Below are 24,028 nucleotides of genomic sequence, written 5' to 3' on the forward strand. Positions count from 1 at the left end.
GACTGCCTCCAGAATGAAGCAAACGTTTTTACATTTACTTCTACACATTAAATTTGTGTTCATTGCTTAACCAAAATAATCTTCAACTCTATTGGAAAAAGCTAAGGCAATATGCCAAGCAGGGGCGAGTTATCTTAAATGAGTCGACAACAATAACTAGTCCATTCAGAAATACGGAGGCTGAAGACCGGATGCTTGGCTCGTGCGTATGAGATCTCATATACATAAACGGCTCAGTTTAGTAGGTATTTTTTCCATATAAAGATTAAGATATTCTCCCCATTCCTCCTGAACTCAAACTTTTCCCAACTTGACACATCTTAAGCAATGGGCATACAATCAAATACTGATTTCTGACATTACCAAGCTGCTGTACATCAGTCAAACAACTAAACTACTTTAGGAAATCAAATATGCCGTGTCAGCCTATTTCAGCTATTACGTGTCTTAACTATTACCATTGCAACAGGTTTAAGCTACTACGCTTTACCTCAGAACTAACTAGAGCAGTTCAGGTGGATCAGATAAAAGAAAACCTCCTACTCCCAGGAGTAACAGTACTTCAGAAAACCCTCAATGCACAATGTTTTGGGTCTCCCACGTAGAACAATAAGCACAGAATCACGCATGCTGAAGAACAAAGAAAGGAAGAACAACTCGAGTGCTACCATGATGATGCTGACCTCAACACAGAGACCAGCAGCGACCGTGTTATTGTGAGACGCCTTCAGGGGCACTTCCACAGCAACTCGTATTATTAACTGCACTTGAGGCAATTATGTCCTGCATTGCACAGATCTCCTCACAGCTGTCACCAGGAATATGCCTGAGTCAGAACTATGGAAAGCTTGGAACTAAGCAAGTGTCCCTGAACTATGGATGTTCTTCAGTGAAAAGGAAAAGAAATTTACATTACTAAACAAAATTCAGAACCCTATAAATTGATGTATTACAAAAGCCAGGACACAGCAGATTACATCTCCTGCTCTTCAGAGTATTAAGGAGAAACTGAGATAGCTAGCAGGCACTCTCCTACTTAAAATTTTCTGTGATGGACTTAATATTTTGAAGCACTGCACATTCACTCCCCCCCTCCAAATGAAACAGCTTTGAATAATTGGTTTTCAGCAAATTATTCCCAGCAGAAATTTGGAGAAGCTCTCAACAGCTTACTTGGTAGGCTTTACAGTAATAAATACTTTGAAATATAATATTTGTGTGCCTTTTACAGGTGTTATACGTGATGGCTTATCTTGTAATGACTGTGAAAGCATTGTTCATCTTTCCACTTAATGAGGCCTTTAAATATGACATTACTGGTCAATATTAATTTGACATATGCCAACTATTTTCAGCACAAGTATTCAGAAGCAAGTTAGGAAGAATACGAAAGTTACAAAAATAAAACCAAAACATGCCTTCCATTGTACTGTACATTTAAAGATCATGTTACTTACAGTTGGGATGCATATCTTGCTCAAGGGATTGCCATCCAGCAGGTATGAGCCATTGAAGGTCACATATTCATCGTAATATTGAGGTGCCTGAGGAATAACACTGCACAGTAATTTACGCTTCTCTTCTATTTTTTTTCTTATGTGCAAGTATTCAAAATACGGGTTTGCTCTCTCAGAACTGTATGGCTGAATCTCTTCAAGTTTCAAAGAATCAACAACAGCTGCCAGCGACTGCTGGGTTTTCTCCTTAGCCTGCAGTAAAGAAGGGTTCACTTGCACAGGCTGAGGCACACGCGACACCTTTCTTTTACGCGGATGATGTACCTGAGCATCATCCTCTTCAGTTAATCTAATCCTTGCTTTCAGAGACACTGATGATTCAGACTCTCTTTCTGATGTCTGCGTGCAGCCAAGAGGATTCTGCTTACCCTGGTTAGCAAGCATATTTGCTTTGTTCCTCGTGATTCTTTGAGGTACTTCTTGCTGTTCCACCTTCTGATCCTCAGCAATTTCTTCTTCTAGTTTAACTATTTGGCTGTATTTATGCATCTCTTCCTGTATCATCTGTTGTGAACCACTTTCCAAATTAGATAAAGAAGAGTACTGTGGTGGATCATCTGTCAACGCATTTTCTCTGTCTGCAGTGCAGGGTTTTTTATTAGCTGATTCGTTCGTAATTCCCTTTGACATTCCTGAACTCAGTTCACAGAGATCAATGTCAGCTTTATTATCAGTAATGTGCACTGAAACCAATTTTTCTTGTTGTCCTTTTTCATTTCTAATGTCTGAAGTATCTGCTGTGTTACTATCCACTTCACTCTGAGCATTCTTACAAACAACTTTACTGAATGTGCACGAACTTCCATTTAATTGTGAACTGCTATCACCTTCGGGAATATCTTTTTCTAACGGTACTGTAGGTAAATCATTCACCCTTTCATAGCTCTGTGAAATATCCTTTGCAGAGCTCTCAGAATTTACAACAATGGGTGCATCAGCCTTCTTAACGTTTGAAGGGAAAAAAGCATTTTCCAGCTCTCTGGTACTAGTAGCATCTGTATCCAAAGTAGAAGTTGCAGTTTGAACTAGTTTTTGTTGTTGTATGAAGGATGAATCTTGACTGCTAATGCCTGGTAAAGACATGTGTTTAGACACATCTGGGAGTGGCTGGATAGGTAAAGAACAAGGCGACTGTGAAGGCAAAACTGATGCAGATTCTTGAGAACTGGAACTTCCCTTAATTTCAGCATGCTGAGGCAAAAATTCAGATACTTGTTGCTCTTTTAATGTCTTGTTTTCAGAATTATGCATTGCTATAGCAGTGTTAGTATCTTGCTCTGATACACCATAACCTGAGCTGTTAAACTCGTTGTTTAATGAATGAAGTCTGTCAAAAGGCACATCCCATGGTTTGGTTTGTTGAGTCACACCACTTTGACTACATGGCTCTAAATGCATACTATAGTCTTCTGAAGGGCTCAGGTGAGAAATATTTTTAATGGTACTTGTACCCGTTGTTGCCTGCTTGTTGCTAACAGCTCCAGTTGGGGATGACGTGAAGTTTGACTTCGAACCAGACATACTGCTTTGAAAATCTCTTTCAAGCGTGCTACATGGTAGTTCTAGTTTAGGAGAAGTGCTAGTGTAAGTCTGAACTGAGAGCGCAGCATTCTGATTATTTTCTTCTGATATTCGAGGCTGTTTGCTGTGTTCAGAAACAGCAGCAGGCATGCTGCATCTTCGAACCTCTACAACAGGTCTACACTCATTTAAAACGAGTTTAACATCTTCAACAGATGCTGATCTAATGTACGCTGGTGGGAGCCTGTTTGCGAAAGGCGGCTTAATGCGATCTGGCAACTCGGCAAGACCATCAGTCTCTTTTTCAAGAAGGACTGGTGATTTGGCACTTGCCAAAACCGATGATTGCGAAAAAGACATTTGGGAATCAGAAACTTCTGGCATAAAGTCTGAATCATATTCAATTACAGGCCTTGGAGTAGTTACTGTGGTATGGCAAGGATCTTCAGAGCTTGCAATTGAAACCATGGACACTGATCTGGAGCTCAGGCCTGTCTTTTCACTTTCTGATTTGGGGGATCTATTTAAATTATCTAAAACCAATGAAGGCTTTATAACATTGACACTCCTCGTATCTACTGACTGTGATCTATTACTTGTAGCGTCTTTCTGCTGTTTGTCCTTCATACAAACATCCGGCAACTCTGAGCTTTTTGAACGAATCAGTTCTTTGCTTTTTACTTCAGCTAATGAGTGTTTTGGTTTTTCTTTCATCTTGTTAAGTTCTAAACAAGCGCGGTTTCTCAAACGTTCCTTCTCTTTCTGTTTTATTTTTTCTTTGTGTTTTCTATGCCACTGTTCTATTTCCAGATCTTTAAGGCTAAGCATTCTTTCAAAACTAGTTTGCATCAAATCATCGTTGACTAATCTTTTTTCTTTAGGTCGAGCATCCTTTGGTGCAGGAGCTGGTTTAGGCTTAAGCTTCTCATGTTCAAGTTTCAGTTTAAGTAAACTACTTTGATGCAGTTTATCTTTATGCTTGTCTCTCTCTTTGTATCGGTCTATATCTTTATCTTTTTTATCTTTCTCTCGACCATCTGGAGTTTTCAACAAATCGTCTTTTGTTTTTTCTTTCGAAGATGAGAGTTTGTCATGCACTGTTTTATTACTTTCTGTAGCACTGCATCTCCTTTCCTCCTGCATGTGTTTTAAGCTTGCTACTGTTGAGATCTCCTTGTCTTTAGATTTGTCTTTTTTTTCAAGTTCCTTTTCTTTGTCTTTAGTTCTACTTTTTTCTGATTTAGTATACTCAGATTCTTTTTCAGACTGTTTGACTTTTCTTTCAGTACAGTGTTTTTCTTTGCTTTCAGCCCAATGTCTGTCTTTATCAGCCTTTTCTTTATCATGCTTCTTATCAGTTTTTTCTTTATTTCTTTCTTTGTCATCAAGTTTTTTAAGAGTACCCGTGCTTTTTATTTTATCATTTTCCTTATAGCATCTTTCTGCTTGCTGGAAATTTGGCTTCTCTTTTACTTTCTCTGTATTTTCATTTACTTCTGCTTTTTCTTTCTCCATCTTATATTCATGTTTTACCTTTTTCTCTTTTTCTCCATTTTTTCTTTCTATCTTTTCAACATCTTTTTCTTTGGCTGAGGTTCGCTTTTCAGTCTTTTCTTTACTTTCCTTTAAATTCTTTTCCTGCTTTTCCGTATCTGCTTCTTTTTCTACTACATGCACACTGACTGCCTCATCTTTAACACAAAAGCAGAACAATTCAATTTCTTTATCTGCAAGCAAAATATCTTTTTCTTCTTTTGTATCTTTTATTTTTTCATCCTTGAGAAACTTCTCATTTTCCTTCTTGTTCTTCTCTTTCTCTCTTTCCTCTTTAGCATTTCTTTCTTTCTGGAACTGTCTCTCCTTAACTAACTTCTCTTCTTTTGCCACAGCTTTTTCTAGCTTGGATTTTCTGTCTGAAGAAAGAGATTCATGTTCTATATTTAACAATATATCTTCATTTTCATCACTTTTGAAAAAGTTCTCTTTCCAAAATTCTCTGTCAAATTCAATACTTCTTTGAACCTCTTTAACATTATCTTTATGTTTATGTTTTTCCTTCTCCCCATCCTGTTCCTTTTTGTGCTTGTCCTTTTCTCTTTCTCTGTGCCTTAATTTATGCTTTTTAAGTGTTTTACCTTCCTTGTCAATCTTTCTCATAGTATACTCTGAATTCTCAAATGTTGAGTTATTATCTTCCTCTTTTATTTTAGGACTGGATTTTTCACCAAATTCTAAGTGAAAATCTTTCTGATGATGTTTGCTTTTTTCTTTGTGCTTGCAAGATTTGCCACTAGAACTTTCTACTAGATATTCAGAATCAGTGTTGTGATCATACCGAACTAATTCGGATTGCAATGTTACTTCAGAACCTCCTGGCGATAAGCAAGTTTTGGTGTTTTCTTGCTTTAATGGTGTTGACTGCTTTTCACTTAATCCACAGGGATGCTTTGGAGATTTGCCGGCAGTGATATGAAATAGATGTAAAGAAGAATCTTCTTTTGAAGTGAAAGACTTCTTAAAGGTTTCTTCCTCTCTAGTTTTATCTAAAGAATCTAACCCAGAAACAGCTACATTTGTTACTCTAGCATTTTCTTTTTCTTGCTTTAGCTCTTGATTTTCTTTATTTTTGCTCTGATTTTTTACTTTCTTTTTAACTTTGCCTTTTTGCTTGTGTTCATTTGTAACCATATATTCTTTCTTCACTCTTACATCAGAATTCGATGTCTCTGAAATAGAGCACGGAGAGACTATCTTCTTGTCCTGAAGTATTTCTTCATCTGAACTTTCAGAACTTGAATACAGAACTCTAGATGGTTTCTGCTTTTTGCTTTTAAATGATTTTGAAAAGACAACTTTTTCTTGTTTCACGAATAAGCTGTTCTTTTCAACTTCAGTCTCATCCTCCTTCCTTAGGTCTTTTCTAAGAATATGTTTGTCATCGATCATCTTTTTCATTTCATCTTCATCATCATCTTTAAACTCATACTCATCAAGAGCAGATGGAAGTGGTGCCTTACTAGGGACCATCTGTTTGCTGTCTTTGGCTACAGAGTCCTTTTCTGCTTCTGAATCAACATTCCCCTCTACACTGGAAGGATTTACAGATGGAGCTTCTTCAGAATCTAGAGTAAGAAAACCAAAAATTAGTTGAATATTGATGGGACATTCTTCACACTTTAGTTCAGGAGAAAATAGTTCAGTTTGGCAGTCATACTGCTATACAAACAAAAAAAAGAAATCAACACTCAAAACACACAATAAACCTTCTCATTAGAATTAAGCTTTTTAAGAGAAAACAAGAGGTCATGAAACCAAAGTGCTCCCCACCCTTTACAGCTCTTGCTCAGGTATATAAAAATATTAATTAGCATTTATATCTCAATCTAACAAATTCTGTAAACCTCATCTATCTATTGTGTATAATTCCTGCATAACCTGACTCTTTCTCAAGGACATCTTACTATGATGACTCATTCCTCTAGAAATTCAGCAACTCTTGTGCTCTCTAACAACTAAACTATGTCCCTACACTTGAACTATTTTTGTCATGTTTCAATGGCAGATAAGCTTTTATGCTTAAAAGACAAAGAGCTCCTTGTGTAAAGAAATTCCCTCATGAATCTTTATGCACCTGATATGGACAGCCTAACGTAGACTATGCTATAATTCACTGCAACTGGTCTCTGCTATACAAGTGCACAGCATGGAACAAGTATGTTGTACTGGATGTCTTGGACTTGCAAGTCCAAAACATAAACCGCTCAACTCTTCATAAAATGAAATTTTAGGAAACAGAGTGTTATCAACACCTGGTAATATGAAAATCTAAAACTCAAAAATATTTAAAAAGTATTTTTGGATGTATTGTTCCCTCCAAATATGGTTCCAAGTCCAGCCTCTTCAGCTGAATCTATCAGTTTGCCTTTTAAAAAGAACTGAGTATTGTAATACTCCGTACCACAGACTAAAGATTGGACATACTGAATAAAAAGTAACAGAACAATTTGAAATAATAGTGTAAGAAAAACAATGAAGTAGTTTCAATTCATTAAAAGTTTGAATGAGAAAAAAAAAAAAAAGTTTTACTGCAGGTTCTCCCTCATTTCCAGTAGGATCCTCTGTGGATCAACTGCCGGTACACAACGGTTAAGACGCACGGCTTGCCCAGGGGCTTCTCAGCAACTTTGTATTCAACAACACAGTATCAACATAGTAACAACATAGTTTTCAACCACACAGTATCAATAAAACACATTATCTGTAGCGCCCAGAACGTATTACTAGTTCTGCACTACCAGCTTTTTATATAAAAAGAAAAAAAAAGGAGTGTTTATGATCTCTGGAAAAAGGGGCAGGCCACTCAGGCAGACTACATGGATGTCGTGAGGTTATGCAGGGAGAAAATTAGAGGGGCCAAAGTCCAATTAGAACTTAATGTGGCTACTGCCGTAAAAGACAATTAAAAATGTTTATATAAATACATTAGCAACAAAAGGAGGGCTAAGGACAATCTCCATCCTTTATCGGATGCGAGGGAAAACACAGTGACAAAGGATGAGGACAAGGCTGAGGTATTTAATGCCTTCTTTGCCTCAGTCTTTAATATTAAGACCACTTGTTCTCCGGGTACCCAGCTCCCTGAGCTGGAAGATGGGGACAAGGAGCAGAATGAAGCCCCCATAATCCAAGGGGAAATGGTTAACGACCTGCTACACCACTTAGACACATACAAGTCTATGGGGCTGGATGGGATCCACCCAAGGGCACTGAGGGAGCTGGCAGAAGTGCTCACCAAGCCACTTTCAGTCATTTATCAGCAGTCCTGGCTAACCAAGGAGGTCTCAGTTGACTGGAGGTTAGCAAATGTGATGCCCATCTACAAGAAGGGCTGGAAGGAGGATTCGGGAAATGACAGGCCTGTCAGTCTGACCTCAGTGCCGGGGAAGGTTATGGAGCAGATCATCTTGAGTGCCATCACATGGCATGTACAGGACAACCAGGTGATCAGGCCCAGTCAGCATGGGTTTATGAAAGGCAGGTCCTGCTTGACTAACCTGATCTCCTTCTGTGACAAGGTGACCTGCTTAGGGGATGAGGGAAAGGCTGTGGATGTCATCTACCCAGACTTCAGCAAAGCCTTTGACACTGTTTCCCACAGCATTCTCCTGGAGAAACTGGCTGCTCAGGGCTTGGATGGGCGCACGCTACACTGGGTAAAAAACTCTGGCTGGATGGTAAGGCCTAAAGAGTGGTGGTGAATGGAGCTAAATCCAGTTGGGTTGGCAGCTGGTCACAAGTGGTGTTCCCCAGGCCAGTACTGGGGCCAGTTCTGTTTAATATCTTTATCAATGTTCTGGACGAGGGGATCAAATGCACTCAAAGTTTGCAGATGACACCAAGTTGGGTGGAGTGTTGATCTGCTTGAGAGTTGCTCTACAGAAGGATCTGGACAGGTTAGATCGATGGGCTTGTTCAACAAGGCTACACATCAGGTCCTGCACTTGGGTCACAACAACCCCATGCAATGCTACAGGCTTGGAGAAGAGTGGCTGGAAAGCTGGCTGGTGGAAAAGGGCCCCAGGGATATGACCGGCTGGCAACACTCCTCCTAATGCACACCAGGACACCACTGGTCGTCTTTGTGGCAAGGGCACATTGCTGGCTTTGTTCAACCTAGTGTCCACCAGGACCCTCAGGACCTTTTCTGCAAAGCTGCTATCCAGATGGTCGGTCCCCAGCCTGTATTGGTGCTTGGGGTTGTTTCTCCCCAGGTGCAGGACTTCCTGTTTCCCCTGTTGAACTACACGAGGTTCCTGTGAGCCCATTTCTCCAACACGTCGAGGCCCCTCTGGATGTCAGCATGACCCCTGGGTGCATCAGCCACTCCTCTTAGTTTTGTGTCATCAGCAAACTCCCTGACGGTACGCTCTACTCCTATCATTAATGATGAACATGTTAAACAGGACCAGACTCAGTATTGACCTCTGAGGCACACCGTTAGTTACTAGCCTCCAACTAAACTTTGTGCCACTGATCACCACCCTCTCTGGGCCTGGCCATTCAGTCAGTTTTCAATTCACTTAAATTCTTTTACTCAAAAGAATCTGAATTCCTGAAGATTCTGTGAAAGCAGAATGAAGAGTTGCTGCTGCCTGGCACTCAAGCAAGTTACTCATGGTCAAGAATCTTTCGCCTCTAAGGAGACAATAGTTTTTTCTGTGTCTCGAGAGGTGATACCTGCTCCTTAATCTTCAGAAATACAGTAGGGGCCAAGAATTACTGCCTCCACATAAGCAAGCTACTATCTGGTCACCTTCACAAACCAGTGATTCCCCTGCTGGCAGCGACTTCTCTTCACTGAGTAAATGTAACTAAGTTATACCCATGTGAGACACTAGCTCCTGATTAATCTACTAAGAATGTGAAATAAGTGGCTTTGGGGATATTTTCCCCTCAAGAAGACCTCTCAGAAACCACTTCATATCATAATAAATACCATATTTTACTCTGTATTATCTTTCTCTGGTAAAACCACCATTCTAAAATGCAATTGATTTGGAGAGCAGGAAGGGGGAGAGAGAGAGAGAGAGAGAGAGAGAGAGAGAGAGAGAGAGAAGAAGAAGAAAGTCAGAATAAACATTTCAGATAATTCAATGGAAAGATTTGAAAACTACCTCTATAACTAAAAGTGAAAAACAGCCTTAGCAATAGCAATTGCTACCTGCAGCAACTCTATGCAAAAGATTAAAACCACCCACCTAACTTCAGGTGAATTGATATACTTGAAGTATGCAATTAAATGTCTACTTGTACCTGAGCAACTGTCCTCATCATCAGAGATAGGCACCTCCCTCTTCAATAGCATTTCCAACTCTTCAGTTTCAGCAACATCAACAGGTCTCTCTCCATGCTTATTGGCTTGAAATGGATTTCCACCATGTCGAAGCAACAGCTTCACAATCTGCAGCATTAAATAAACGAACTTTTAGTTTTTCCACAAGTTACTTGCAATCTTCCATTGCACACAAAATGTGGATAACGTGATACGCTACCCTAAACTCCTACCTATGAAACGGAGACTGCAAAGCAAGACTTCAGCAACTAGGATTCAAAGTCCAGGTATAAGTAATCTGCTCATTGAAAGAGGTAACAGGGAAGACTAAAGGAACTTGTCCTCTGTTACACAGACATAGCATCATCATAAAGAAAAGCAACAGTGGCCTATTGTTCTTGCATTTCCTCACACAATTCATGTGGTTCCTCACCTACCGAACTCTCTACTCCTCTGCACTCAATTCACCTCCTTGATCCCAATTTTATAGCACTTAACTCTAAGGAACAGGAAAAGTTTTTCAAGTAGCAGTACTACTGGTTGCCACAGCATTTCAGAAAAGCCCTAACAGAGATCCAAGTATCTTATTGGAAGAAGAAACTACCTCCGTCCCCAACTGAACCCAATACAGCAAAATCATCAACTTCTCCAGCATGAAGGACAATAAATTGTTAACATTACGATACCAGGGCCACCACATTTTCAGCACGGTATCCACTATGAGTGACTTTTTTTGGTCCCACATGCTAAGAATGGGGAAATTCAGCAGTGATATGTTAACATGAAACTTCAGAATTTTCTGATACATAATGTCAGTGAAATGGTCACAGATACTTATACTGAGACCAGACAAGCAAGAAGTCCAGTTGTCCAGAACTCTACTAAAGTTTTATACAAGTTCAATCTAAAGACCTAGTTTTGTTTACATATCCGTAAGAAACTGTTACTGAACAGTTAATAAAAAATTCACAGATTATTATAATTCATTTCTCTAGCCTTCCCAGAAGATCCTTTCAAACTGAACATCTTGTTTGCAATGTATAGTTGATTTAAGGATATTTTCCATTTTCTGCTTTATGCAAATCTCTTTATATAGCAGATTGCACACATAGTAATGAAATAAAAGAGATATCAAGGGAGAGTGGAGTCATTTAGTCATCTAGTTTACAGAAAAGAAGAACAAATTCAGAAGTTAATGTAAAATACCTACAGTGCTCCACTGCATCTTCTCTGCTAAGTCATTACTGGTAAATTAAAAAAAAAATATTAAGAATATATGTACATCACTGCTCTATTTCAAAGTCCATAAACAAATATATAAAAATAAATGTAGGATATGTATCTTTAAATATTTATATCCATATGTGTGTATATATATATACACACACAAACCCACAGTGTACTGTTTGCAGACTTTTTTTTTTTGAGAATTCTATACAGTAGAGGTCTCTCAAAAAAAGTAATTAAAATGTTTATTTATTAAAAATGTAAAAGTGAAACTTAAGTATTTAAGAAAACAGTTACTAGGAGAAAATATCTGGCCATAGAAGTAGGATGAAAAGCAAGATGAAACAAAGAAAACCAAAACAACTTTAAGATGCCCCCAAAACAGCAGAAGTGGAATTATAAAACCATATGACAGCAACCAGGACAGCCGAGCATTTCAAACCACTTACTTACTCCCCTCCCACTCTCGCTGTACACTCACATTTCTATGCCCACTACTAGCAGAATCATGAAGTGGCGTATCGTCATCCAAGCCCTGAGTGTTCACATCAGCTCCCGCTGCTATCAGAACTTTAGCAACATCGTAGTAACCAACATTACAAGCTTCATGCAGTGGTGTCCAACCTACAGCGAAGAGGGGTAAGTGTAAGTTTGAAAGGTCAAAGATTTAAGTTCGTTTTTTTCTCCTGTGCTATAGATCTTTATTGCCTTGAAACATTTCAAACTACAGTCACATACAGTAGTTGGCAGGAAGGGAATGCCATCCATCTGATGAACAACATATGCTTTATCAGCTTTAAACCTCATGCCAAATTCCAAATTTTACTGTGATTAAACTGAACACAGAAATCGCTAATCAAATACAGAAAGACAAAATCTGGCACAAAATCCCCAGGCTACATGATAGAAATTCTTTGACTAGTGAGCATTTGAACACACTGTTAGGTATATATAAACAACATTATTCTATATGGAAACAGTTTGAAAACCACGCTACTGAAAACAGTAAGTACAGCAAATTATCATAACCACTGCTCCTTTAGAGCCACTGAACATGTACCAGGAATCATTAATAACATTCAGTAGCTATTAGTCTAGATAGCAAGCTATTAATAAATATCGGCAGAGAATTTATTTCTGATATTTCCTAGAATATTAGCCATTTTTAGCAATTTTGATTTCCACATTGATAATCTGAAGTTCAGTGCTCATTTTTTGTAGCAGAGCCTCAACCAAAGATGACCATCAACCCACACATGCTATTCCTTACTTCAACTTCCTCTCCCCAACTTGACGCTTTCCACTTCACAGCTGCCCTGAACGTCTAGCCTGCTGCTGATGCCTTCTCAAAGCCCAGTTCTGGGATGGTATTCAACTTTTGTTTCCAACAAAACCAGTGCAAGTCTGGAAGAGTTTATTCACTTGAACTCTGCATCTAACCAGTAATGGTCTTGTACATTCATAAAGAGGAGATACAAGAAAACTTATCTAATCTCTCAGTGAGGTAATTTCTCATCTTGATGAAAACACCCCTCTTCTCATCTCACTTCTCACCTGCCACTCATTTAAATTAAAAAAAAAAAAGGCAAAAGAAAAAAGCTTCTACCTTATTCTACAACAAATCACTTCTTCTTGAGTTTTGTATACTAAATTTTCTCTGCAATCATCATTTGGGTCACTCACTTCCAACACTGCCTGGCTACCACCTCCTTCTTTCCACTTTCTTGTCATTTGCCCTTTTCCTGCTCACCCACAAAGATGACACTCTTCTGCTCTCACCCCTCTGATCCTTGTCTTCTTTCCCCTTATTAATTCTCTCCGTAATTAATTCCTCTCCACTTTTTACTGCTTTGTCTTTCTATCCTATCACAACGTCCAGCCTGCCAACTCTAGTCCTGGCTTGCTCTCAACATCTGTTTCCTTTACTCTTGTTCTCACACAGCAGTATCATTCTGGCAGATATTTCATGAGCAGGGTTACTTCCTCCATTACTAATTCATTTTCTGCTCCTTTAGTTCTGCCAAATTCTTAGCTAAAAAACTCTAATTCTCTAAACTTCGCTGCATCCCAAGTTCTTATTTTTCTCCACTCATGACTCACTGCTCAAATCCTCCCCCTCTTCTTGACTTCTTCCTCTGCACAGGATATTGAAGCTCAGCCACCTCTGCTTCTCACTTCGGATTACCAATGGAAAAGTATCTCACTTGATCCCAAACACCTCCTCCAGAGTTCCGCATGATGTCTCTAATGAATTGCTCCCAATTGATTCAGAACTAGCTCTCAGCTATTCTCCTTATCCTTTCATCTGCCTTTAAAATTAGCTATACATCTGTACTAGGTCATGCTGGGGTGAAACTACAAAGTTAACTTCCTTCCTAGCAGCTCACACAGTGCTGTGCATTGCATTTGGGGCTAAAATAGTGCTCATACCACACCAGTGTTTTGGCTACTGCTGAACAGCAGTTGTACGGTGTCAAGGCTTTCTCTCTGCCTCCCCCCAGGCAAGAGGCTGGGAGGCAACATAGCCAGGACAGCTGACCCAAACTGACCAAAGGTATATTCTATACTGTATGATGTCATGGTCAGCAACAACAAAAGCTCAGGGAAAGGAGAAGGAAGGAGGGGGATGTTCGTAGTTATGGAGTTTGTCTCCCGAAGCAACCGTTACATCTGCGGAGGCCCTGCTTCCCAGGAAGTGGCTGGACGTTTGCCTGCCAATGGGAAGGAGTGAATGAATTCCTCTTTTTCCTTTGCTTGCATGTGCAGCTTTTGCTTTTCTTATTAAACAATCTTTAACTCAACCTATGAGGGGTTTTTTCTATCTTATTTTCTCTCCCTGCCCTATTAAGGAGGGGAAGTAAGAGAGCAACTGGGTGGGTATCTGGCAGCCAGTCAAGTTTAATCCACCACGACATTTCTTCTTGAAGTGTTTCTATTTTTCTCTGTGATTTCTATGGGCTTGTCTTCCCCTGAACCTCCCCCTCCTTTTCTAAAATTGCTCTTGTCAACAGGTTCTTCTCATCTGCCCTCTCAACTTCTCTGAAGATCTTACAGGGTTCTACTTCTGCTTCCTTTCTTTTCTTCCTCTATATGCCAGTTCTGGGCAGCTTCATCTTCAAACACAAATTCAGCTACCCTCTGTAAACCGAGAAACTATTGATCTGTTTATTAATCTAAAAATCAAGATTTTAGAATCATAGAATCATAGAATGGTTAGGGCTGGAAGGGACCTTCAAAGGTCATCTAGTCCAACCCCCCTGCAAGGAACAGGGATATCTCCAACTAGATCAGGTTGCTCAGGGCCTCGTCCAACCTGGCCTTGAACGTCTCCAGGGATGGAGCATCCACCACCTCTCTGGGCAACCTGTTCCAGTGTTCTACAACTCTCATGGTAAAAAATTTTTTCCTAATATCCAATCTGAATCTACCTCCCTCTATTTTAAAACCATTACCCCTTGTCCTATCACAACAGGCCCTCCTGAACAGCCTCTCCCCATCTTTCCTGTAGGCCCCCTTGAGGTACTGGAAGACCGCTATAAGGTCACCCCGGAGCTTCCTCTTCTCCAGGCTGAACAGCCCCAACTCTTTCAGCCTGTCCTCACAGGAAAGGTGCTCCAGCCCTCTTATCATCTTCGTGGCCCTCCTCTGGACCCTCTCCAACTGGTCCATGTCCTTCTTACGCTGGGGGCTCCAGAACTGGACGCAATACTCCAGGTGAGGTCTCACGAGGGCAGAGTAGAGGGGAAGAATCACCTCTCTCGACCTGCTGGCCACGCTCCTCTTGATGCAGCCCAGGATGCGGTTGGCCGCCTGGGCCGCAAGAGCACATTGCCGGCTCATATTGAGCTTCTCGTCCACCAGTACTCCCAAGTCCTTCTCCTCAGGGCTGCTCTCGATCCATTCACCACCCAGTCTGTATTTGTGCCTGGATTTAGTCCATCTTATTAGTATCTTCTCTTGATGTCAAGTTTGACATCTAACAATTAGTTTGACAACTTATTGTACCATTTAGTTCTTAGTTTCTCCCATTGGGGCCTGCTACCTCAGCTCATTTCACTCGTTCCCATGAATATAATTCTCACTATAACCATTCAGACCCATAAACTGAGCATCTTTAGCAGGCTTTGCTGTAGGTCTAGTTAAACTTCTCACAAATTTTGTCACCTTTCAGCATCACCCTTCACATTGGGAGAATGGTCTTTTTGAACAAAATCAAAAGCAACACGGCCCTTGCTTTAATTTACTTCTTCACTTTCCCATGATCCACTTCTACTGTGGACGCAAAAAAGCCAGTATTTAGAGCCAATGTTGACAGGCAGAGTATTAGGAGTAGTTCGTTATGCTGTTTATATAATGTGCACGTCACACTTGTATTATTTTTCAAGGTTGCCCTTGCATTTAGGAAACATCTACTGAATCCTGCCTTTTTTGTAGGTGTGTGATAGTTTGATGTGTGGGGGGGGTGTTCTGGTGGCAGGGGAGGGGATTTGCTCCCTGTGCCACCAGATCTGAGTCCCATCCCCCCGGGGGAGGTTGAGCCAAGGCGGCGCCTCTGCGAATTGCCCTATTTAAGTTGGGACAAAGGGGCGGGAAAGGGGCTTTTTGCTCAGGAGCGAGGAGAGAGCAGGAGGGCGCTGCCCTCGCTCCCGGCTCCCGGCCGAGCGGCCGCTCGGGCCCGGGGCCGGCGCCATGTGCTCAAGATGGCGCCGGGGAAGCCGCATGGGGGACTCGGTAAGCGCCCCACTCCCGGGGTGCCCGCCGGGCCGAGCTTCCCCAGAGAGGATTAATATCTAAGAGAAGACAATTACAACGACCGGGTCAGCAAAGATGGAGCAGGAGGAGGTGTACTGGAGCTGAGGCTTCCCTTGCAAATCGGTGTGAGATGGCAGGCGGCCCCCCTGCAGCCAGGGTGTACTCGGCGGAGCAGCGGCCCACTCGTGGCCTGTGGAGAAACCCACGTCGGGAAGGAGATGCCTGAGCCCAGGAGAGGTCGTGGAGCAGGGGATGCGCGACCAGGTACTGTTGATAATGGGGCATGGAATGCACGACGAGGTCGTGGAGGCATCTGGAGACCGTGGGACGACCCACGCCGACGCGAGTGGCAGCAGCTCCCTAAGAGGCCGAGACTGGTAAAGCCCGAACTGGTGCGATCCATGGGGAGGATTGCAATCCTGCGGGCAGGACTTACTTTGGAAAAGTTTGGGGACTTTTTTCTTTGTGAGTAGGGGATCCACCGAAGCAAGGGAAAAATGGTGTAAAGACTCCTCCTCCTTTAAGAAAGGAGCGGCAGTGAACAACATGGATGAACTGACCTGTACTCCCCCATTCCCTGTCTCCCTGCGCCGCTGGGGGGAAGGCAGAGCCAGGAACGAAAGGAAAATAGGGGGTGGGGAGGTGTTGTTTTAAGATCGGGCCTTGTTTTCTCTTTCTCCTCTCAAGTAACCGGTTTTCTTGTTCCCTTGTGTCTCTTGTAACTGTTAATAAATTATTTCGTTTTAAGAAGTAAGCCTGAGTCATGTTTTGCCCGAGACCATGGTTGGTGGGTGCTCCCTTTTCGGTTCTTGTCTCGATCCTCAGTCCAAAAACCACGACAATTTTGGCGCCCAACGTGGGGCTGAGGAATTCGAGATAGGAATAGTGATTGGGAGAGGTAACGGGCAAAACATGGACTCCAGAGTGGTGAAAACAGAGGGACCTTGGGAAACTTTGATTGTTGTGTTTGGTGAAGGAACTAGGGGTGGATTGTTTGTGAAATGTGTGTTCTTGTTTAATGTTTTAACTGAAGTTGTGCCTAAATAGGGAATTCGCAGAGGCGAGGGGTGGAATGTGATAGTTTGATGTGTGGGGGGGGTGTTCTGGTGGCAGGGGAGGGGATTTGCTCCCTGTGCCACCAGATCTGAGTCCCATCCCCCCGGGGGAGGTTGAGCCAAGGCGGCGCCTCTGCGAATTGCCCTATTTAAGTTGGGACAAAGGGGCGGGAAAGGGGCTTTTTGCTCAGGAGCGAGGAGAGAGCAGGAGGGCGCTGCCCTCGCTCCCGGCTCCCGGCCGAGCGGCCGCTCGGGCCCGGGGCCGGCGCCATGTGCTCAAGATGGCGCCGGGGAAGCCGCATGGGGGACTCGGTAAGCGCCCCACTCCCGGGGTGCCCGCCGGGCCGAGCTTCCCCAGAGAGGATTAATATCTAAGAGAAGACAATTACAACGACCGGGTCAGCAAAGATGGAGCAGGAGGAGGTGTACTGGAGCTGAGGCTTCCCTTGCAAATCGGTGTGAGATGGCAGGCGGCCCCCCTGCAGCCAGGGTGTACTCGGCGGAGCAGCGGCCCACTCGTGGCCTGTGGAGAAACCCACGTCGGGAAGGAGATGCCTGAGCCCAGGAGAGGTCGTGGAGCAGGGGATGCGCGACCAGGTACTGTTGATAATGGGGCATGGAATGCACGACGAGGTCGTGGAGGCATCTGGAGACCGTGGGACGACCCACGCCGACGCGAGTGGCAGCAGCTCCCTAAGAGGCCGAGACTGGTAAAGCCCGAACTGGTGCGATCCATGGGGAGGATTGCAATCCTGCGGGCAGGACTTACTTTGGAAAAGTTTGGGGACTTTTTTCTTTGTGAGTAGGGGATCCACCGAAGCAAGGGAAAAATGGTGTAAAGACTCCTCCTCCTTTAAGAAAGGAGCGGCAGTGAACAACATGGATGAACTGACCTGTACTCCCCCATTCCCTGTCTCCCTGCGCCGCTGGGGGGAAGGCAGAGCCAGGAACGAAAGGAAAATAGGGGGTGGGGAGGTGTTGTTTTAAGATCGGGCCTTGTTTTCTCTTTCTCCTCTCAAGTAACCGGTTTTCTTGTTCCCTTGTGTCTCTTGTAACTGTTAATAAATTATTTCGTTTTAAGAAGTAAGCCTGAGTCATGTTTTGCCCGAGACCATGGTTGGTGGGTGCTCCCTTTTCGGTTCTTGTCTCGATCCTCAGTCCAAAAACCACGACAAGGTGTCTCTCAGACCCCAACCCCACCTCACCCAACCCTTTATCTTGATCCTCTGATTTACTCTTCCTTTCACTCTGTTCCATCCCTCCTTGTTACCTCAACCTCCTTCTATACCCTAAATTGCTACCCAGTACTCCAGCTTCTAAGTCTTATGCGCTTCTACACTGGTTGAGGAAAAAACAGCAAGTACTGTGGCTTATCTCAGGCAACTACTGAACTCAAAACTGCAGGTTCTATCTTCTGTGAAGGCATTGCTTTGGCGATCTTATATTTACTCTGCTGGAGATTTTTTTACTAAAACATGTAGAAACTTAACTACTGTGAGAGTGTCAAAAGCAAAACAGACAAAAGTTTGCCAGCAGGTTCCAAAAAAATTATTTATGAGGTCTTATAGACAGACCGTAAAGAAAGATATCAAATAAGGAATATTAAATATATGGTACAAGTTACAACTTACCTTAAAATTCATCAATCAGTGCTGCAATCACAGCAAATGCTGACATATCAAAACTATCATTAATCTAGCAGGACTAGATGGCAAGTGCAAGCTACAACACACTCATCTGCTGTGGTGCATGTTAGCTGTCCCAGTAAGAAGACAATGTCCATTAAAGTGCTACCACTTTCACTGTTACTAAACTTTCCATCTCCTCACATAGCCTACAATTCCATTATCAATTACTGACTTTGCCTAATATAATTCTACACAGTTCAGCAAGCATGCACATATATTTTTGTAAATACCTACTATGCAAAGGCCCTGGCCACAACTGAAGCCTTCAGATATTAATATGACGTTCTAATAATATACTATGTATTATAGTGCGAAGTACTACTACTGCCATCAGAAATCAAAAACATGATTTGAGAATTTCTAATAAGTTTTAAGTTATATTTTCTCATTTGTGTATAGCATGAACTGAAATTAAACGTCTGACAACTTCAGCATTAATTTTGAATTCATACAGTTAAGAGAACGTGTATCAACTTACCTGCAAAATCTTTTACATTCACATTTGCACCTAAACTGATTAGCTCTTTAACCTGTTTAACATCCCCTCGAATTGCTGCCATATGTAGAGGAGTTTCCCCTCGTTCATTCCTCTTGTTAACTTTGTCTTTTTGTCTTGAAGAAGAGCTTGGAGTTTTCTTTTGTGTTGGTGTTGTTTGTAATGGATGATTTAAGGTAGAGTCTACAAAATAAGTTTTTAAATGTGACCATAAATTATTTAACACTATTTTTAGTTTTTAACACTTGCATTCAGAGATGACAATAATCAGTGAATAATTATATTCAAATTAAGCATGTATTTGACACTTCACATGTATCAACACAATGCCTAATCGCAATGTGCAAAAAGGTGTTTTGCAAAATCTCACTGTTTTTGAAGTAGCCTTCAAGGACAGATGAAGTCTATCCAAACTATAAGGTTCACAAACTCTGGTATAAATTCTGCTGAAATAGGACAAAGCATGACCATGCAGATTAGTATCTACCCCGCTTCCCCTTCCTCCAGCACAACTCCACTATATTTTTATGTAGCAGGATGCCAGTTTTAAAGAAATAATGTCTATGTATTGTACTCCATATGCTTCCTCGGCTTTGCCAACACAAATGTTTTTGGGTGGACTTGATGGTTTCTTAAGGAACCACAGCTATTCACTTTTAAATGCCAATTCTGTAAAAACACTACACCTGTAGAACTCATACATACACAAAGATTTTTTTAAATACAACTGGACCAAGGACAGTTTGAAGTTCTGAACTAAAAACAAGGTGTCTTCTCTTTCCCATTATTCCTAAGGAAATAATCCAGTTTTGTTCTGAATTCAAATCTTGCTCCAAATTGAGACAATGAGACAATAGTTAAACATCATGAAAAAACAGGTAACATTTCAGTTTTTAAATAATGCATATGGAACAGTGTTTGAGAGGCAAAAATAATAAAAAGAAGAAAAGAGATTTTCAGGTTTTACAGTTATCCTAACACAAAGCTTTGCACACAAGTACAGAGGTAAAGAATTTTTCATCAAATTACTTGTCAATGAAAAATAGAGTTTTAATGGAATTACAAATAATTTTAAAAATTTAAAAAAAAAATCAAGGATTATTGAAAAACATTAGAGTTCAGAATATTCTGACTGGGACAGAATTAAACAGGCAGAAGGAAGAAAACTATTAACTTTGTAAGATCACCTGGACTGTTGTCTCTTGCTGTCATCTGCATGAGAAGTGCCATCTGTTTACGCTCTGACAGAGGATAACCGAAAAGAATGCTAACTGGTGTTGATTTCTTATTTCCAGCATCCTTCTTCATTTTCTTTTTCTCCGGACCTTCCTTCTCTGGAAATATTAATATTTAAAAACTCAAACTGCTGTTCTATTACAATATTTTTCTAGAAATAAAACCATCCTTTTAAGGTATGTGAACTAGTGACTGCTGGCAGGTGATGAAAAACAGAAATTGCATCTCTAATTTACTGCATTTGCATTAGTTTTGGTTACCTATTTTAATCATATTAGAATAATATGCTACTGAGTTAAAGCACTTAAAGCTGTAAGGAGGATTAATAAAAAATTCTAAAAGATGAAAAACCTGTTTCACAGCAAGACGACTGTATATGTCACAACTTTAAGACAATCAAGTCAGGCACTTAAAAAATTCCGTAAAATCAGCTAGTCAACTTTCAGCCTTCAATACTCACCTGAGACAGTGCTGTATTCTACTTCTCTCAAGACACCACGTTAAAAATTAGGAAAATACTTTTTAATACTAGTATTTGTTAGGTAATTGGATAAATTACTTTCAAACTTATCCTGTTACTTCACTTTAGAGCAATTTCTTCTCTAAAATTCATATCTTTCAAACACATACAGCTATTTTATATACATAACTTCTTCCCTTTTATCAATATTTACACAAGTTGTTTAATATGTCATGTCCGAGTTTTATACTAGGAGCTAAAATTACACATCTGAATAAACAGATAATTTCTAAAGCTATTCAGTACCTACAAACTCTCACAGATCTCCAGATTGGTTAAACGTGCCCTGAAATCAGACAACTTTCTAATATCTAATGAATTTCAAAACTAGAATTCTATTTGTGTAATTTGGAAACTTTAGTCTACGTCTTCCATGCTTTTCAAAAGTTCTTCCTTCATTTTTCTGTATAAAGGTCTCGTAAACCAAACACATTAGGCATTTAGGTTAAAGTACGATAGAAAACAATTGATTTGTGATTAAGTGACTTTGACTAAATAATTTTTAACTGAAGCAATATTTCACGATCTCAACATCAAACAAGCACAAACTCTCAATGCATCAAACTTCTTTTGGTACAACTACTTTCTGCAGATCTTCCTATCTGGTCATTATTGTTTAACTGTATTTTCTAGAGACATATTAGTTTGCATTTATGTGTAGTGAAGACCATTCATTTTCTGTAATTATCTTGTCTTTTCTGCAGCTGCTCTTTTTCTGTCTTAACAGAGTCTTACCAAATTCGGCATTTTATATCTTGTAAGTAGCTTATATTACTTACATGTTAGATCTATAATGTCTACCTTTTCCTTCAGAGGCCTTAGGATGTAAAAGATGGCTCAAGGAACTTTAGTCAGAAATTAGGTGATTTGGAATTAAAATTTTTAAAAGAGTTAAAAAAATAAAATAATTCTAGCTATCACTGTCAAGGAGGAATATTCTAAGAGACCCAACCAATAGAAACATCATCTTGAAAGTCTGAGCAAATAATTCCCTTTATTTCCTTCCCTAAAAGCCTAGGTTCAGTATTAGGCTTTTCCAGAGATTCTGCTCACTCTACTGCACCCTCTCCTTTTGGAAGCCTCCCTGCTGATCACCTTCCCAACAGGCCTTTAACAGCTGGACAGGACTCTTCGTCCTACAGTCACGGGTAATTCCAGTTCACCCTCCAGGCTGGACTGCTGACCACAAAGACAGGGACAGAATTCAGTAAGGGTGTCTATTGCCCACTTTTTCTCCTCTGTGGCTTGCTGATGCGCTAACTCCCATGAAGCCAGAACATGAAACAATGCTGAGATCTAAAAATTACAACAGAGAACACATAACAAATGAAAGGGGGGCAAGAGGGAAAGTTGTTGGACCAATTAACCAGACTTGTCCATACTAAAATGCTAGAATTTAGCTGAGAATTGGTTGAGGCTTGGTTGGGGATTCTTACTATTAGTTAATAAGCCTGGTTGCCACACTGATCATCTTAGCTTTTTGTGTAACAAATTATTTCATCTTATTCTGACTGTGATCGATGATCATCTGATGAGACATTGTTCATTCAGTTTTAGTTAATCTTAGTATTCTGGACCACACTAAAAAAACTGTGGAAACATGATTAAACTAAGTCAAAGTAGGAGGTAGGGATTTTATTTTTATTACTGCTCCCATGATTACATTGGTCTCCCAGTTTCCTTTCCTAAATGTCAACCTCCAACACTTGTATGATAAAAACTTCATAAAAAAAAAAATCCGTCAGTTGCAAGAGCAAAAAAACTTAAATCAGAAGACTCTACTGAGGCAAACTTCACTGATGGTCTGCAGAGTCACAAAAATTAATAAAGATTACAAATCAGAAGCTTAAGTCCATTTGAGGTTGCTAATCATGCCATTCCATGTTTTATTAAGACCCAAAACGACGACTCTTTATCTTTTGATTTTCTCCACTTCTGCCTTAGGTCCTCTCTGTGGCCATTCTTGTTTCATTCATTTCCTCTCAACTCATTTTCTGCCTTCCTACTCTTCTCTAAATCTCATCTTCTAGGCTTGATTACAGACAGAGGCTCTAGTAACATAATGCTCCTCAGGCACAGGATGGCACACAAATAGTGCACATTTTGAATTCCATAGTGACCAAATAAGAAATACATGATTTTACACACTAAACAATTATCAGCAAGACTATTAAGAATGGAAAGCTACAGACCTATGTACATATTAAAAAAATCCTACAAATTTATCTATCATGTTTAAAAAGGTAAGAAGATCCCATTTACAGAAGTAATTGTTGAGATTTTTCTAAACTGCATGCATTTCATACTCCTGAATATCTAAAAATTCATTGAATATCGGAATCAACACTACTGCCCTATTGGTGGAATATCTGCATAGGAAAATTTAAAGAAAACCTACAATGAAGTTGTACTTTCAACTTTTCATTGTGAATATGCTGTTCTCTCTCCAGTGATAATGTACTGCATACTCTTCATTGATTCATTTAGTACTTTCATCAAAGCAACACATTTCAATTTGTCTGGCATGATCTGCTGTTTCTTAGCTTATGCTATTTAATGCTCATGATTCTTTTATTGAAAAAACACATTCATTTTCATTCTGAATTATTCCTTACAATTTTATAGCTATACTCAGCTTGAGAAAATAATACATCAAAATAAGTGAAAAAAATCTTTTGATGATCTTGCTTTTACTTTTTTACTATACATTGTACTTTTCCAGGTATTTTTATTTGTTGGGTTTAGGGTTTTGATTTGTGTTATTTTTTGTTCGTAGGTTTTGTTTTTTTAAATAATTTTGTTATTAAAGTAAGTAAGTAAATGAGAGCAATTTACTCCTGTCTCATGTTTCATATTGTCAAACATATATTGTCCTCCCCTATATATTCCAATGCATTTCAGTGGTGGGGCAAATTACTTTTCTATTACTCTCTACTAACGCAGTGTTTGTAAAGCATTTCTAAAGCTTACCAATTAAAAGTACCAAATAAGAATACAATTGTTTTCACCAAGTTATGCTGTAATTATGCCCTTACCACTCAAAAAAAGACATAATTTTATTAAAATTGATGTGAGACTTCATATGCGTTTTCAGTAAATCTAAACAGTTCAATACACAAAATTAATATGATCAACAACAAACCTAAAAAAGAAAGTCTCAGGACTACAGCAGGTCCATCTGATA

General features: G+C 40.3%; 1 protein-coding gene across 2 annotated transcripts in view; it reads right to left on the bottom strand.

Annotated features, from left to right (window-relative positions):
* ANKRD12 (ankyrin repeat domain 12) overlaps positions 1 to 24,028 on the bottom strand; it is a 70,993-nt gene that overhangs the window by 12,655 nt on the left and 34,310 nt on the right. For both annotated transcript variants that reach the window (XM_086608571.1, XM_086608572.1), the window contains 5 exons: positions 20,276 to 20,422; positions 19,071 to 19,271; positions 11,579 to 11,721; positions 9,852 to 9,999; positions 1,458 to 6,160 (listed from right to left, as the gene is read on the bottom strand). In XM_086608571.1, coding sequence (XP_086464697.1) covers positions 1,458 to 6,160; positions 9,852 to 9,999; positions 11,579 to 11,721; positions 19,071 to 19,271; positions 20,276 to 20,422 — 5,342 coding nt within the window. The remainder of the gene's footprint in view (positions 1 to 1,457; positions 6,161 to 9,851; positions 10,000 to 11,578; positions 11,722 to 19,070; positions 19,272 to 20,275; positions 20,423 to 24,028) is intronic.

Source organism: Tauraco erythrolophus, chromosome 3 (assembly GCF_009769465.1).
Source record: "Tauraco erythrolophus isolate bTauEry1 chromosome 3, bTauEry1.pri, whole genome shotgun sequence".
In the NCBI taxonomy this organism is placed as follows: domain Eukaryota; kingdom Metazoa; phylum Chordata; class Aves; order Musophagiformes; family Musophagidae; genus Tauraco; species Tauraco erythrolophus.